At 46.5% G+C, this 17015-nt stretch overlaps 1 protein-coding gene across 1 annotated transcript in view; it reads right to left on the minus strand.

Moving 5' to 3' along the window:
- The window catches only part of KCNN4 (potassium calcium-activated channel subfamily N member 4), a 598479-nt gene that overhangs the window by 390723 nt on the left and 190741 nt on the right, over nucleotides 1–17015 (minus strand). The window contains exon 2 of the mRNA XM_085615741.1: nucleotides 16494–16589. Within this exon, the coding sequence (XP_085471867.1) occupies nucleotides 16494–16589 (96 nt within the window). The remainder of the gene's footprint in view (nucleotides 1–16493; nucleotides 16590–17015) is intronic.

The raw sequence follows: 17015 nt of genomic DNA on the forward strand, positions 1-17015 counted from the left end.
TGCCTGTACGAACAGTCAGGACCCATGGAAAAAGACAAGGCGGCAAAATCGCAATCTAATAAAATACTGAACTACGCCCAGCCTCTGTTTCATGGCCCAGATAGAAATGAGGACCGACTTCCGGATAAGGTTGTAAGGGAGAGGGCTGGTGAGGATTCCCCAATGCTGCTGGACGTTATGCGAGCTGTGCAGTCGACTCAGGACGATATGATCCGTAAGATCGATGCCGTGGTTATTGATGTCAACCTGCTGCGTTGTGATTTAGAAAGGTTTCGGACAGGGTAACGGTCACGGAAAAAGACACAGAAGTCAAGAACCTCTGTTCTACAGTGGTGGAACTGAAACGTCAAGTGATCAAACTTGAAGACCGGGCTGAAGATTCGGAAGGTCGGTTGAGAAGGGGGAATCTCAGATTTGTGGGGTTCCCTGAAAAAGCGGAGGGACCGGCAGTGGACCTGTTCCTGGAGGAGTGGCTTACCTGGGAAATGGCTCCTAAACAGCTGTCGAAATTTTTCAGCATCGAGCGGGCACACAGAGCGTTGGTTGCCTCCCCTAGAACTGGAGCGCCCCCTTGTGCTATTATTACCAAATTGTTTAATTTCAGAGACAGGGATCTTCTGCTTCAGCTCTCTTGTAGTGGACAGCGATTCTTTTTTGAAGGACACTCCATAGCAATATTTCCATATTATACCCAAAGAGTCCAGGAACAGAGGCAACCATTTATTGCAATCAAGCGATGGCTCAGGGATCTGAACCTTAAGTACAGCCTCATGTTCCCTGCAAAACTCCGGGTGGAATCTGAGGGTCATGTTCTGTCCTTTTTCTCGGCGGAGAAGGACAGAGACTGGTTGGACGCCAGGGCCCTGGAGGGAAGACGCCTGGTCCCCTCTACGAGCTCTGCCGGGTCGCATATCTCGCATATTTCACAATCCACCTTGAAAGGCCGTAGGCAGCCCACCCGTCAGATGCCGACGAAGAGAACGATGAGCTTGGGCCGAATCACGGTCCGACACTATGGCATGCTTCAGGCCTCAGATTCAGAGGTTGTCCCGGACTTGGTGGAGGCGATGCCGGAACTTGGTCATGGAATTGAAGGCCCAGACAGAGGTCATGAATGAGTTCAAAACAAAGTGATGCACTGACTCTGGAACTGTACAGATAAGTTGCTGTTGGGTTTGAATCTGGCATCGACTGAGATAGCCTGGTCTGAAATTTTCAGTCGGGGATTCCTGGGGGTTGTGCTTTCTGTGAATGAGGGAACGGTTGCTTGACCCTTGTAATACTGTGTTTTATTTTTATCCCTTCAAACAGATCATAAAATTGGTCAAAGGTTGTACTATTAACTGCATAGGATAGAGAAATGGTCTGCCGCCGGAGTAGCGACACCTCCACCAGAGACAAGGTCTGCCTGGGTAGCTTGAGAGCAATCTCGCGCCCCGGTGAAACCAACTCTCTTGCACAGCGTTTGAACGACACTTGTTGGGTGAGTGGGGGAGGTATGGGGCGGTATGTATGGTTGTTTATCTGGCAAGGTATGATCACATTTACACTACTGCCCGTAGGAGGGGGTGGGGGTTGGGTATTTACAGTTTTAGGATGTTTATTGGTTTGTTGGGGGATTGTTGGGGTTACCAGTGATAGCACCATGCAGCACGGGCATCGAGGAAGACAAAAGAACTGCCCTAGGCAGGCAAAACTGCACATCTCGCACCTTTTTAACACACTGTCATGACAGTCCAAATGCTGAAGTTCCTCAATTGGAATGTTCGGGGGATGGCTGCTTTTGATAAACGCCGCAGAGTGCATGCATTCCTGAAGAGATACAGGGTAGCGATTGCGGGAATGCAGGAGACTCACATATGGGGTAAGTGTATACAGAAAAGATGGAGGGGAGAGAACTATGCCACATCCTTCTCTTGCTTTGCACGGGGGACAGTGGTGTGGGAGGCACCTGGGATCCCGTTTCAACACCGTCAGCATGTTTTAGACCCTGAGGGGAGGTACGTTATTCTGTTCGGGCGATGGGAAGGGAGGGAGCTGTGCATTATTTATGTGTATGCGCCCAACTTAGATTGCCCCGATTTTTACCCGGCGGTACTGAAGGCTGCGACACCGTAAATAGGGGCTGAAATACCTCTCCTTGGAGACTTTAACTGTGTGCTGGGAGGGTCGCTAGATAGGGAACCTCCCCAAGACAATACTAAACCTCGCATGATGAGATCTCCTCTGGGTGTCTTACAGGGGATGTAAATAAGGGATGAGTGGAGGGTGCGCAACCCTGCTAAGAGAGAGTCCTCCTGTTATACTCCTGTAGCCAACACCTTCTCACGGATCGATTATTGTTGTCTTACTGCAGGCCTGTCAGCCATGACAGAGGCTATCTCCTACCTACCAAGATATTTGTCGGACCATGCGCCAATGCTGCTAACTCTGACCTCGGGACCGGGACGACCTCCCATTCCTTTGTGGCAACTCCGTGCGGTGGCCCTTACTGATCCCCCATACGTACAGACTGTGACAGACGCCCTCCAACATTACTTTGGGGAACACTGGGGGTCCACTGCTGCTAGATCTATGGAATGGGAGGCCAAGAAGGTTGTTATTAGGGGGGTCTGTTTGAAGACCACATATGGGGTCTTTCATCAGCTTAATGCTGATATCAAATCCCTAGAGAAGCGATTACAAGCCCTGGAAGTCGCATCATATCAGTCCCCCACAGATAGAACTGAGTGGTCACGGGTCAAGGGGGAATTGTTGGAAGCTTGGTCGCGTTTGGAGAAACATAACTACACCACATATAGGCAGAGGCTTTATATGGAGGGCGACAGGTCCGGAGCGTTGTTGGTTCGTCTTATTAGGACGGAGACAGAACACACACTGGTGTTGCAGCTACGTAACAGCAAAGGGCACATAACATATACACAAGATGCGATTATAGAAGAAATTGCGACTCACCTGCCTCGGACCTGCTTCACTGCCACCCAGACTCGCCCTCTCACATTTTTGGAATTTTTTAAGGACATGGTACTTCCCACTCTGGGGAGGACGAGTCTGGAGCCCTCGGAGCGCCGCTGACTAGGGATAAGTTATTGACCTCTATTCAACAGCTGAGGACTGGCAAGTGCCCTGGGAGTGATGGTCTCCCGGCTGAGTTTTACAACGCGTTTGCCCCACAGTTGGTGGATCCCCTCACGAGGTGTATAACGAGGCGCTAGACAAGGGGACCCTCCTTAACACTATGATGGAGGCACTAGTCTCCATGATTCTTAAGCCTGATAGAGATCTTCTCTATAGGCCTATTGCATTCCTAAATATTGATGAGAATATTAAGTGGTGTGTTAGCGGTGCGTCTTCTGCCACATATGACTAGACTGGTCCACCCTGACCAGTTCAGGTTCGTCCCGGGCCGGAATACCACACAAAATTTACGAAGGCTCGCACATTTATGGCATGCGTCGGATCTTCAGAATTCTGAATGGGCCCTATGCCTATTGGACATTCGACAGGCCTTTGACTCTGTTGAGTGGGATTATTAGTGGACGGTGCTCACCCAGATGGGATTGGGAGACAACTTTATAAGGTGGCTGAAATTTCTTTACAGCAAGCCAATGGCTCGGTTCTGCCTCCAGAATCAGGTATCTGATGGTCTAGCGCTCCAGCGGGGTACTCGTCAGGGTTGCCACCTGTCGCCACTCCTTTTCGCCCTTGGGATGGAGCCTCTGGCAATTGTTCTTAGACACCGGATGGAGCGATGGGGTATCCGGTTGGGAACAATTGTTTACGTGGTGTCCATGTATGCAGATGACACTATGGTATACCTCTGACACCCTGAGATGGCAGTTCCAGAGGTCCTTCGGGAGCTAAATACCTTCGGGGAAATCTCTGTACTCTGTCTCAACCCTGGGAAATCAAAACTTTTCCCCATGGGAAGCCTGCGTGACACTGTGGAGAGTGAACTACCTGTGGGGGGAATGAGCTGAGTTGTAGATAAGGTCCGCTATCTAGGGGTGAGGCTGACGCACACATCGGAAGACCATCTAGAACCGATATGGGGAGATTTGTGATGGGGGTTCAAAACTCCATTGAGTTCTGGCGTGACCTCCCTCTGTCGTTGATGGGACAGGTCGACTTAATAAAAATGGTGGTTCTTCCATGCTGCTTATACACTATACAAAATTCTCTCCATCGTATCCCTTGGAAGTATTTTCGTAGACTGGATTGCTTGCTGGTTGACCTCTTATGGGGCTCTAAACGCAAAAGGGTGACTTGGGAACGAGGGGGGCTGGAGGTTCCTAGATTTAGCCTTTACTATATGGCGACACAGTTACAACACGCAGTACAGTGGCTAGATGATAATGATAATTGGGAGAAGCGGCTGCTGGAAGGAATCCATGGTGGGACTCCTTTACCGGATCTCCTTATGATGGGATCAAGGGAACCCGCGCAACTTCTCTATCTTATATGACACATGGCTGCGATCTGGGAGACAGCGGTGAAGACAGTGATGAAACGAGCACCATATGCTCCGGAGGCACCGTTATGGGCAGTGGTACGGTTCAAACGAATAAGTCAAATTATGACTATTACTAAGTGGACGGAGGGAGGTTGCTGTAGGATGGGAGATTTGTACTTGGGCAGCGGTTCCTTGGCAGGGAAGAAGCAGAATCCATGTTTGAACTGGGCAGGGGCCAGTATCTTCAATACACAAAGATTCCTGCGGAGGCATGTGAGCTTTGGCCAAAGTTTCCGGAAGAACCGCCCATGACTGTCACACTTCATGTTCTTACATCTCTGGCAGGTGACTGCAGACTGATATCTCATATATATAAGGCATTAAGAGAGGATTTAGCGGCAGAACCACTTCCGGTTCAAGCCAAATGGGATAGGATACTAGAGGAGCCCTTGACGGAATCAGAATGGAAACGGGTACACAAAGGGGTCAAACAAATTAGTTCCAATGTGAGATTCAAGCTTTCCCAATTTAATATCGTTCATCAAACATACCTGACTTCATATATCCTCCATAAAGTATACCCAGATCGCTCTGCTCAATGTCCGAGGTGTGGTCAGTGCGACGCCCAATGCCTACATATGACTTGGCAATGTAATAATGTTATACGGTAGGTGACGGGGTGGACGCTGCCCTATTCTAATAAGGAGGTACTCCTGGGGCTTCTTCCCAGACCTAAAGGGAGGAAGCTTACTGTTGTAAATAGAACGAAGTCCAGAACAGCTTACTTCACAGGTTGCTTTTTTTAGTTACACGGGAAACACAAGAGCGGACTCTCCACAGCAGAAGCCAAACGCAACTGCCAAAGGAGAGAACACAGAACCATGAAGCAACCTAGAACATAGTAACAGGAACATTCCACAAGCCCAGAGAATGCACAACGAGGAGAAAAACCCAGCACATGTACTACACATCTTCTTTCTTTCTAATGAAAAGAAAAGAGAAAAAGAAAGAGAAGAAAAAAAAAAAAACCCTCAACACACAAAATCTTGCAAATATGCTGGAGCTCTTCTGAACCTTTGAACCCGACCCCGTGGCAAAGGCAAAGGAAGAGGAATAGAATCTGGAGCAGAGTGAACACCAGAGGAACTCGAATCTCCCCACCCACCAACCACATGAGAAGCAGGAGACACGGAGCTAGAATCGTGTGGCAAAGGAGCCAAAAGATAACCACTGTTACCTTCCACTGAAGAAGATTCACACCCACTGGCCAGAGACACACCCCCTTTCATAAAGAGCCACTCGTCTGAAATTCCAACACTCCCCATTGTTTAAAATGACACAATTGTCCAAGACCTTCTTCACAGTGAAAGGGCCCTTGAACTTAGACAACCCTCTTGCAATTCTACCACTCTTGACCTTAACTAAATCACCCACCCGGAAAGGACGCCGAGTGGACGAAGAAACAACGGCAGTGGGTTTTTTTTGCAAAGACACCACCCGCTTCATCCAAGCAGGAACAAGTTTGGAACCAGGAGTGCGCCCTCTCATAACTTGAAAAGGTGACAGTTGACCCTCAACCAAGGATGTAGTGCGATAGGCCCATAACATCTCATTGACCATCTTCCTTACAATGAGACCCTCAGAGGAAGCCATCTGAATGATGCCCTTCACCACTCTATTAGCCCTTTCACAAATCCCATTACCCTGAGGGTTGTACAAGGAGGTACGATGATGAATAACACCACAACCCTTAAGGAAAGACTGCATTTCCAAAGAGGTGAGTTGTGTACCATTGTCCGTGATGAGCACAGACGGAAGACCCTCATCTCTAAACAAAACACCCACAAACTCAATTGTCCTTTCAGTAGTAATGTTGTTAGTGAACTCCACCACCAACCACTTTGAATACACATCAACGACCACAATGGCATACCTGTCCTTCTCATGACACCCATTGGACCAATAAAGTCCAAACAAATACTGTGCCACGGCGAACCAGGGTTTTGTATGTGAGTTTGAAAGTTGCTGGGACCAACCTTAAGTCTCTTTTCGCCCTCCTTGCAAGTAGGACAATTCACCACCCAGTCCACCACCTGAGCATCCATACCCGGCCACCAGAAGTTATCTCTCAACCGACGTTGTGTGAGAGTTTGGCCCAAATGGCCCTCGTGGGCTAGAGCCAACAATTTCCTTCTCAAACCACCAGGAGGAACAAACCTTTCTCCTTTGACAATCAAATTATCCGTAATAAGAGAAAGATCCTCCAAAACTTTTAGAAAAGGACGTACAGAAACCGAAATTGTACTCTCCCTCCTAGAACCAAGCCTGATAAGCTTAATGACTTCTTGTAACGTAACATCAGCAGACATTTCACGCTCCCAATCAACAGCCTGAAAAACACCCTCCCCGACAAACACAGCATCCTCAATAGAAGCAACCGCAATGTCATCCTCAGATAATGGCGGAGCTCCCACAGTCTTCCAATCTAGCGACAACCTTGAAAGACAATCAGCCTGTGTGTTTCTCCAACCCTGAATATATTGGACAGTGTATTGGAACTCCTGAAGCTTGGAAGCAAGCCTAGCTAATCTAGCCGAGCCTTTTCCCGTCCCTCCCGGAGAGAGAATCTTAACGAGAGGCTTGTGATCGGTTTTGAGCACGAACTTCAAGCCCCACAGGTAGGTACGAAAGTGTTCCACTGCCCATGAAGCTGCCAGAGCCTCCCTTTCAATAACAGAGTCATTCCTCTCAGCCTCTGTTAAAGTTCGTGACGCAAAAGCAACCGTACGCTCCTCCTGACCAGAGATTTGTGAAAGCATAGCCCCTAGACCAGTAGCACTGGCATCCACCGTCACCACAGAACTCTTCTTAACATCAAACGGGGTAAGGACATTTGCCTCACAAATCTCTCTTTTAATAGCGTCAAAAGATTCCTGTACCTCTGTAGACCACACAAAACCAACCCCTCTCTTCAACAGTGACCTCATGCAAGAAGTCTTGTCAGAAAAATTCTTGACGAACTTAGCATAATATTCGATAAGCCCCATGAAGGACCGCAACTGGTCCTTAGCCTGCGGTTGAGGAGCAGAGCGAATCGCCCTACACAGATCCTCTTTCGGGCTCACCCCACTTGCACTAATGGTGTAGCCTAAGTAGTCTACACACTCAGACAAGAACTTGCACTTATCCTTGCGCAATGTCAAACCAGCCACCAAAAGCCTGTCCAACACTATCTTAAGGGTGACATTATGTTGCTCCACAGAATGCCCATAGATCAAAATGTCGTCTTGAAAGTAGACCATATTGCCAACTCCCTCAAGAAGGTTGGAGACCATCCTTTGAAATACACTGGCAGCTGAATTAAGCCCAAAAGGCAAGCGAGTAAACTGAAACGTGCCAAAAGGTGTAATGAAGGCAGTTAAATGCTTAGAGTCCTTATGCAAGTTAATCTGGTGATAAGCACTTCTAAGATCCAACTTAGAAAATACTTTAGCGCCATGTAACGTAGTAACCAACTCGGATATATTGGGAAGGGGAAAAGTGTCCGCAACCACACAATCATTCAAGGACCTTAAATCAACACAGAAACGGAGCTTGCCGTCCGATTTCTTTGTGACGACTATGGGAGAAACCCAAGGTGACGCTTCAACTGGTTCAATTACTCCAGAAGCCAACATCTCATCGATCATGTGCTTAACCTCTTGTCTAACAACAATTGGGACACGCCTGACCTTGTGCTGCACTGGGATGGAATGCTCCCTCAGAACAATTCGATGAGAGTACCCTCTGAGTTGACCCAAACTTTCCCTAAATACAGCGCTAGCATCACCCAAAATCTTTTCCAACTCATTATCCTCAATAATCATCACCTGTGGTGAGGCACGGGGGTTGACAATGATTGCCAAGTCATATTGGTGAACCCAACCCAAAATTGCCGGGCCTGACCTAGAAACATAAATTTTCCCTTGTATGTTCCTGTAAGAGAAAACAATGTACGCATTGAAGTACCCCAAAATATCAATGGTCTCGCCCTGATAACCACCCGGGGAAATGTCTTTAGGTAAAAGATGCCTAGTACCCCAATTGAGCAAGAAAAGATCATGTGGGATAATGGTGTACCTAGAACCTGTATCCACCATTAAGTGAATTTCCTTGCCATCTATGGTGAAAAGTGCCTTAGGCCTGGCTTTAAGTCTGTCACTCAACACCATAGATGAATCACCATCAACCACAAGAATTTTGTGGCCATCTTCATCAAATAATGCACTATCGTCAACAGAAGCCACAGAAGAACGAGGTTTGCTACGACAAACTCTCGCATAGTGACCCACCCAACCACACTTCAAACATTCTTGTTTGGCTGCAAAGCAAAACTTGGAGTCTGAGGAATGAACAGTGCTGCCGCACCTGTTGCACATGCGAGTTACAGGCGACTTCTGTGTAACGGGATTTTTGACGAAAGGAACTTTTTTGACAAGCTTCTTGTTCTTGACTGCAGCTACATCAACTTGTTCTCCAGAAGAGTAAGTTTGTTCTGAGCATTCCTGACAGGAAATTTCATTAACGTCACCAGGATTCTTCTTTTCAAGTTCCTTCATATACCCTTGAGACTCCTCAACAATTTTAGCTAAATCTATTGCAGTCTGTAGATTAGGATTTTTCGCCGCCCAAAGACGCTCCTGGATCTTCTTGTTATTGCACTGTACAATAAGTTGATCCCTAATAAGTTCATCCGTCATTCCCCCAAACTTGCATTTCACTGACATCTCTCTCAACCTGGCAACAAAGTCATCGATAGACTCGCCTGTTCTCTGGCTCTTTGTGTAGAACCTGTATCTATTCATAACCAAGTTCTCCTCCTTCGCATATCTTACCTCAAGCCTACCAATGGCCTCTTTATATTCGTCAGGAACAGGTTGCCCATTAACTTGTAATGCTTGGGGTAAATAGCGAAAAATGCGTTGACCTTCTTTGCCCAAAGAACCTAGTAATAGTGCCTTTTTCCGTTTTGCGGAATATTCTTGTGCATCTAGAGCATCCAAATAGTTGTCGAACATTGGAAACCAATCGTCCCAAGAAATGCTAGGTTGTCCTGGAAGGGCCAAAAAACTAGGAGGGAGAACTACAGAGGGATTCTCATTGGTCATGGCTGACCGCTCTGCACCCACAACAAAACAGAGAATTGGGCGAAAGCAATTGTAGAGTGATGAGAGAGAAAACAATGCAAGGCAATAAGACAGTACCTGAAACGGAATAAATCCACACCAGAACGGATGAGACACACAACCCGTGTGTCACTGCTGGGAACGAAACGCCAGCCAAATGCGCTCGAAAACCGAGTTCCGTAGCTCGGTGGCTGACAGAGAAGGTGTTGTCCTGGAAACAGTACTAAACAAAGATGCCGCCACGTCGATGACGCAGAGACGTGAAAACGTAACAAGACGCTTGACGACAGCTGAGCGGAGCAGGAAACTCCTACCGTGACAAGGATTCTATCCGTGAACCAGTCAGCGTTGAAGATTCGATGATGTCATCAGAGGAGGGGAACCTTCATGAGTGGCGGAGCTCCTGTCGCACCAACTGTCACTCCCACGCCGATCGTGCCCGCAACCAGAACCAGACCAAAAGGTGAGTCGCGAGTGTCTCAACACCAGTTAAGTTCAAAGTATACCTTCTCCAGAGCGAATCGTCTCTCACAAGTTTGGCTCTCCCTCACGCTTGACGCGTAACACAATCCGTAGAAAGACCAACAAAACGGAGAGCTGGCAGCGCAGGAAAGTTCAACCACGCAGAGAAGCTCGTCTGTTCGTATTCACCAGGCCCAGAAGCCGTACTGTAAGATCGTCATTTGGAGGGTGAAGGTGTAGAGATGTTCCGCTCTTGTGCTGAAGACTTAAAAGCAGTAGTGCCAAGCGTGGGCTGATGAAAGATCGTCACCAAAATTGTTGTAAATAGAACGAAGTCCAGAACAGCTTACTTCACAGGTTGCTTTATTTAGTTACACGGGAAACACAAGAGCGGACTCTCCACAGCAGAAGCCAAATGCAACTGCCAAAGGAGAGAACACAGAACCATGAAGCAACCTAGAACATAGTAACAGGAACATTCCACAAGCCCAGAGAATGCACAACGAGGAGAAAAACCCAGCACATGTACTACACTTACATGAAGATTCCTAAAGTTGGGGCTGGTGCTAGCTAAAAGGAGGATTGCAATGAAGTGGATGAGCCCGCAACCCCCCAAAATGGAAGACTGGGTTAAAGTGGGCCACAGCAGAATTGATTTGTAGGCGACGTCTTCGCAGAGACAACAAGTTAGAGGATGATGCGAGGTTGTGGTGTGTTATGATCTCGGAGATACCTGGGGGAGATCACCCCTCTCCCAAGCTGGGGAGGAAATGCAAACAGGTGAAGGGAGTCCAGAAGCAGGGGCTCTGCCTGACGGTAGTTCTGAGAATGAGGGTACAGCAGTTAGTCTAGGGCGAGACATCGATTAGTCTATGCTGTAATATGCGGAGAAGTGCTTCCTATGGTGACCCAGGGGGGTGGGGGAGGGTTGTTTTTTTCAAGTAAGTTGTTGCAAATTGTTTATTGAATGATTCATGTGTATATATTCCGATGACATGGCAAAGGTTTCATTGTCGGACTATAGATGGTAAATGTCCGTACCGGCAGAAATGTGACATCCTTTCTTCTTTAATGTATATACGATTTCTACAAGCTATTGTAGATGGCATATTAATGCTGATATTTTGTAACAGTGCTTGTGTATGACTGGACATTCAATAAAACATTTACAAAAAAAGCTTACTCTCAGTGTCCAAAACACAAGTCCACTATACCACTTTGACCACTCTGTTGCACGGGGGGAGATGGATCAGTCCAGAGCTTGCAGATCTCTCTCCTGGCTAAAAGTCCAAGATAAAACAACAGGCCCCTCTGTGTTTTACTCAAAAAGCTGTGTGAGACCATATCCACCAGCATCAGAACCAGCTCTAGACTTAGCTTGATACTGACCCCAAGATGTCCTTTAGAACATTCTCAACGTCCTCCCAGAACCCTCTGATCCCAGAACAGGTGAAAAATAAATGTTCATCGTTAGCTTTTAAATGGCCACATCTTCGGCATCTGGGGGTTCGGATCGTGTGGAAACTTTGCAATCTTTTGAGGGGTCCAATATAGTCTGTTGATGGTGAAAAAGTGATTTCGCTTAAGATTAGCTGGCTTGACCACAGACTTCAAAGATGTTTGTCACATAAATTGTAGCTCAGCCTTCGGGATGAATCTTTCCGATACTGACTGCGGCACCACCATTTTTCTATCTTCAGCATCCAAAAACTTACAATACCAGATGGCAACCTCCTTACTTTTAGGCCTCATTTCCTGTAATAACGGCTCATCTTCCCAAGCGTTCCCCATCTCCTGAGTGACAACTGCAGATATTTGAACCTCAATAAGGAGCCCCCAGTCCTATCTTTTAATACTTCCCCGGGTAGTACCCCCAGTAATTAAGGCAGCTCCCCCAGGTAGCTATTCTGGTCCTCCTTAATGGATGGCTCAACCCATTCCGCAAACACTCTTGGGTACCTGAGGAATCCCGAATGGGTGCAAACTCTGGTTAAACTGTCCGGAGTACCCAAAAGCATCCTGCAGTTTTCAAACTGAAAGGCCATACAGTACATATTCAGGTCTGGCAGGGCAAGGCCCCCCTTCACAAGTCTGCGCCTCAACTGTTTCCACGCTAGCCTTACCCCACTTGAGGCCCATATAAAGCTTGTTATTTTCCCCTGAATCTTGTCTATAGGTGATCTTGGGAATGTGGGTGGAATCGACATTTTAATCAAGTTCACTCATTTGTAGATTGTTAATAGCAAATTCTTCCATCTAGCTAGTAATACATCCACCTCCTTTGCCACCTTCCCTAGATTATGCCGCGTTATTTCCTCCAGGGGGCTGACAATTACAATGCCCAGGTACTTTATCTCTGCCTACGCCTCCTTTTCCAATCTGCTACATCCCAACACATTACCTCCGACTCAGAGTTGCTCACTAAGGGGCATATCAACAAGGGCTTTATCTCTGCTTTTTTGGCTTTAAAAGCCAAAAAAGCAGAGATAAAACTAGCGCCCTATCAACAACAGGGTGCTAACATGCAAATTCGCATGTTAGCACCCTTTTACTCTACGCTTCCCCTTGCATCTTTAATGAGATGCAAAGGAGGCTTTCCAGAGTAAAATAATAGGAGAAATGTCGCTAAGCGACATTTCTCCTATTATCAAGAATATCGCTAACCCTATTAGAGACAAAAAAACAGCGCTAACCGCGGTTAACGCTGCTTTTTTACGTCTGGTATTTTTCTGACTTAGCCATGATATCCTATGGAAGGAGGATATCATGGCTAAGTTTGTCTGTCCCTATCAACAAGCTAACGTGAGATTATCGCTGGGTTTCCAGCGATAATCTCACGTTAGGCAGTTATCCCCAGGATTTTTATCGCTGATGAGATAAGCGTTGCTAATAGCACGCTATCTCAGCGATGAAAATCGGCGCTAGCCGGCGATAATTATCCTGGCGCTAAGTGCGCTCAGCGATAATTATCGCCGGTTGTTGTTGATATGCCCCTAAATACCCCAATAAGGACCCAAACTCTTCCGCCAGTCTTTCCACCCTAGGAATAGTCTGAACAGGGTCGATGTATAAACGACCAAATCATCCGCATATAATGAGATCATATTGCTATAATGCAGGGAACAGAAGGGAATTACTCTGAGTAGATGGGCAAATGACTTGATGTAAATATTAACAAGCATTTACAATGCAACGGTCTCGGCATTGTTAAAGTTAGAGCTATTGGCATTGCTCATGACATTATTTTTGTTTATGTTTTTGCTTTTAAAACATGTAGAGAAACGGCATTGTTATTTACAATGTCAATAGCTTAATCAGTGTGTGTGTGTGTGGCTCTGTGTGTGGGTGCAAATGCAATAGGTCTCGCATTTGAGAGTGATTAAGCTATTGACATTGTAAATAACAATGCCGTTTTTTTAAATGTTTTAAAAACAAAAACATAAACAAAAATAATGTCATGAGCAATGCCAATAGCTCTAACTTTACCAATGCCGAGACCATTGCATTGTAAATGCTTGTTTTTTATTGCTACCCTGCTCGCATTATAATTTATTTATCAAATCTGTGCTTCAGCTCATGAAGTTTGCCTTGGGAAGGGGACGCAGGCCCCCTCCCCACTTCTTAAAGGTGAAGGACACTGTTATAGGACTTGGCCGCCCCGCCGGCCCTCCATCATCCTTGTAAAAGGCAACCGCTATGCAGTCAGCATTAAAAAAAAAAAAGCTGCGATAAAGACTGCCAATTAATAATTATTCAGTGGGGCTCATCAGGATTGGAAGCTTTTCAGGTCGCAGAGGACAAACGTGTGGCCCTTCTCCATCCTTCACCCTCAGGTGTGCTGCTGGCGTTTTATCCTCCAGCCAACTTTTTTTTTTTTTATGAGGCGTCCTGAGTGTAAAAAATATGGTCTGCATTTATGGTGCTCCACCGCGAATGAAGCCATAAAATTATGAACAGTTTTTATGAAGGCCATTCAAGGGATGCTGCGGTATTGATGGCGGCCTGGCTGTATCTGTCTCTGGCATTCATCCGCCCCCGCCTCCTCTGAAAATATCACGGCACACGGGAGGAAGGAGGGGGGGGCACCTGTGAAACTATTTTTCATGCATTTAATATATTAATTATCCGGTAAATGCTCCCCAGGCTGTACTTGGGGCGGCGGAGACTGACAGCTCCCGAACACTACTCCAAAGGCGACCCATCAGCCCTCGGTGTATTATGTAGTCGAGGTCAGGGTGGGGTTAATGTAATTTTTTATTTGCTGATTTTTCATAGGCGGGAGCAAGGGCGGCGAAGGAATAAAAGGGACAGAGGCAGGGTAAAGAAAGAGTGAAAAGTGGCAGGGAAACAGAGAGGGAGTGCCTTTTCTTGGCTTCGCCATTAAACGGGTTGATGTATTAGGAAGAAGCAATCACTGCGGGAGAGGGGGCCTGGAAGGAGCGCGCGCATGCATCATTTCAGGAAACGCCATATCAGTCTTTGCGCCCCACCTTCTGGTGCTTTCAACCTGACAAGGAGACGTCGAAAGGGAAATACTTGTATGTCAGCGCACCGGCGCCAGAAAAGGAAGTCATTAGGAAGTCCCGACAAATGAAGCCATTGTGGTAGCTCGATGGGTTCAGCAGCAGCTGCACAGATTTTTGTATGACCCTGACAGCTTTGAATCACTGCAGGGTTTAACAAAAATAAGTACTATAACGGAACACCATCCCCGTAGCGCAAATAACGGAACACCATCCCCGTTGCAGTCTCATAGCATTCCGCCGCCGCCTTTCTCTGAGGCGAAGCAGAAATACCTCGGAGAAAGGCAGCGGCGGTTTCGGATTCGGGGGCGTGTTTTTCTTTTCTCTCCTCTTGCCATTGGCTGGAGGAGAAAATGAGAAAAGTAGCAAAAAACACGCCCCCGAATCCGAAAAGGACGGGGCCTGTTCGGAGAGACGATCCTCTTCTCCAATGACTGGCCAGCATTCAAGAGGCCAGCCAATGGAGAAGAGGAGAGAAGAGGAGCGGGTTCAAGCCCCTCTTCTCCAAAACATTAAATCTCCGGACTTCCGGTTCTGCCTTCGGCAGACCGGATGGTCCCTCGACCTAAAAAGGAGAGGAGACAAGGGCAAACCTGCCGCATGCCTCTATGGCTATCAAAACGCCTAGTCAAAACGCCTAGTCAATGACCCATTGAGCATAATTCTGGCCGACAGACAATATGACAGACATTTGACATGTTAATGTTTTGCAGCCTTAAAGGCTATTTTGCCAATTTTTATGAAATTACTTACAATTTTAGGAGGAAAAAAGAGGTCTACCCTTAAAAATCACTTAAACAAGAATGAAAAGTGGTCTTTTAAAAACACAAACACTGTTTGCTTCTTTTTAAAGTAATCTAAGGAATAATGCAAAGCAATGCAGTCTACATAGGCTGCAGCATTGAAAGTATGTAAATAGAACACTGCGCCTTTAAGGGCCTTCTGACCTCCAATGTCCCACCATGCCCTGTAGGTGCCCTTTTACTCAGTTCGTTTTGACGATTGAATCAGTTGTATAGTGGTATACACCTATTATCTCTTCCATGAGGGAGGAGTGAGGGTTGCTTATGATTTTAATGGAGATTCCCCTGAGAGAGAGCTAGGATTACAGGTAAGAAACCATTGCTTCTCGCTCAGGAGATCTCCATTACTAATCATAAGCTCTCAATAGCAAGCTTGTCCCTCAAAGGTTCCACAAAGGAAGAGATCAAATTGGATAAAACTAAAATCAGGCCAACAAATTCTTTAGAGATGCTTGCCCCACCTGTGCACCAGGCTTAGCATCCAAATCAAGATAAGTTGTAGCCTTGCAAATCTCAGCAATTGGGGTGTTATTTAGCAAAGCAGCAGTAGCTGATTTTACCCATGGTGGAATGGGTCCTAGTTTTTCCAGATATGGTTTTGTTTGCTTTTTGTTAACTAAGGATTAAGCAGCAGACAATCCATCTACATATGGATTGTTTGGAAGCGGCATTATAGCTTGTCCGTAGAGGACCATAGTTGACAAAGAGTTGTTTTGATTTTCTGAAGGATTTTGTCCTATCTAGAGAGAACTTCAAACCCCTTCTAACATCAATAGTGTGAAGAGATCTCTCTGCAGGAGACGAGAGGGTTTGAAAGAATGTAGGTCCGGTAATAGTCTGATTGACATGGAAATCTGAGACCACCTTAAGGAGAAATTTAGGATGGGGCATCATCACTACCCTGCTGCTGTGGCATACTGTATAGGGTTAATGTGAACAGAGAGCCTGTATCTCGCTACCTCTGTTCTCAAATGCTTCTTCTTTTCAAACTGATTCACACCAGCCCTAAAAATCCAGACTTGTGTATCCATAAACATGCTTAACTATGCATATGCTACAAGAGGATACATATTTTCGAAGCACTTACCTGGATCTCCTTGGTGTGGAAGGCGACAATGAGGAGCAGAAGCAGTCCTGTACAGAGGCTGATGGCACACCTCATTATGAAGAAATACATATACCACTGAGGAACAAAAAAGAAGCCCAGTGTTAGAAGGAAGAAGGTGTCTCGCACTTCAAAAGCAAATCCTCTAGACAAAGCGATGGGAAGTGGGTGGGAGTCATGGAAGGGGTAGCAGGAGTGTGGTAATTGAAACACAATTCTCTGTGTACTCCAGGTCATCATTTTTAAAGACACTACTTGGCAGACATTGCAGGGAGCACTTCTTTTGAGCTCCACCTCCTGCCTTTTTGACATCACCCACTGTACAGAACAGACTGGTATCTCTGAACTCCTGATGTAATTCAATCCCACTCTCTGCATGTATGCAAATATGTCTGTAATTTGTATGTGTATAGTGCAAACGTAGCCGAAAGGCAGCGGAGGGCTTTACAGGGTCAAAGACGATGATACAGTCAATATCTGGCCGTTTGGAGGGGTAACTGGGCT

Source organism: Triturus cristatus, chromosome 7 (assembly GCF_964204655.1).
Source record: "Triturus cristatus chromosome 7, aTriCri1.1, whole genome shotgun sequence".
NCBI classification, from domain to species: domain Eukaryota; kingdom Metazoa; phylum Chordata; class Amphibia; order Caudata; family Salamandridae; genus Triturus; species Triturus cristatus.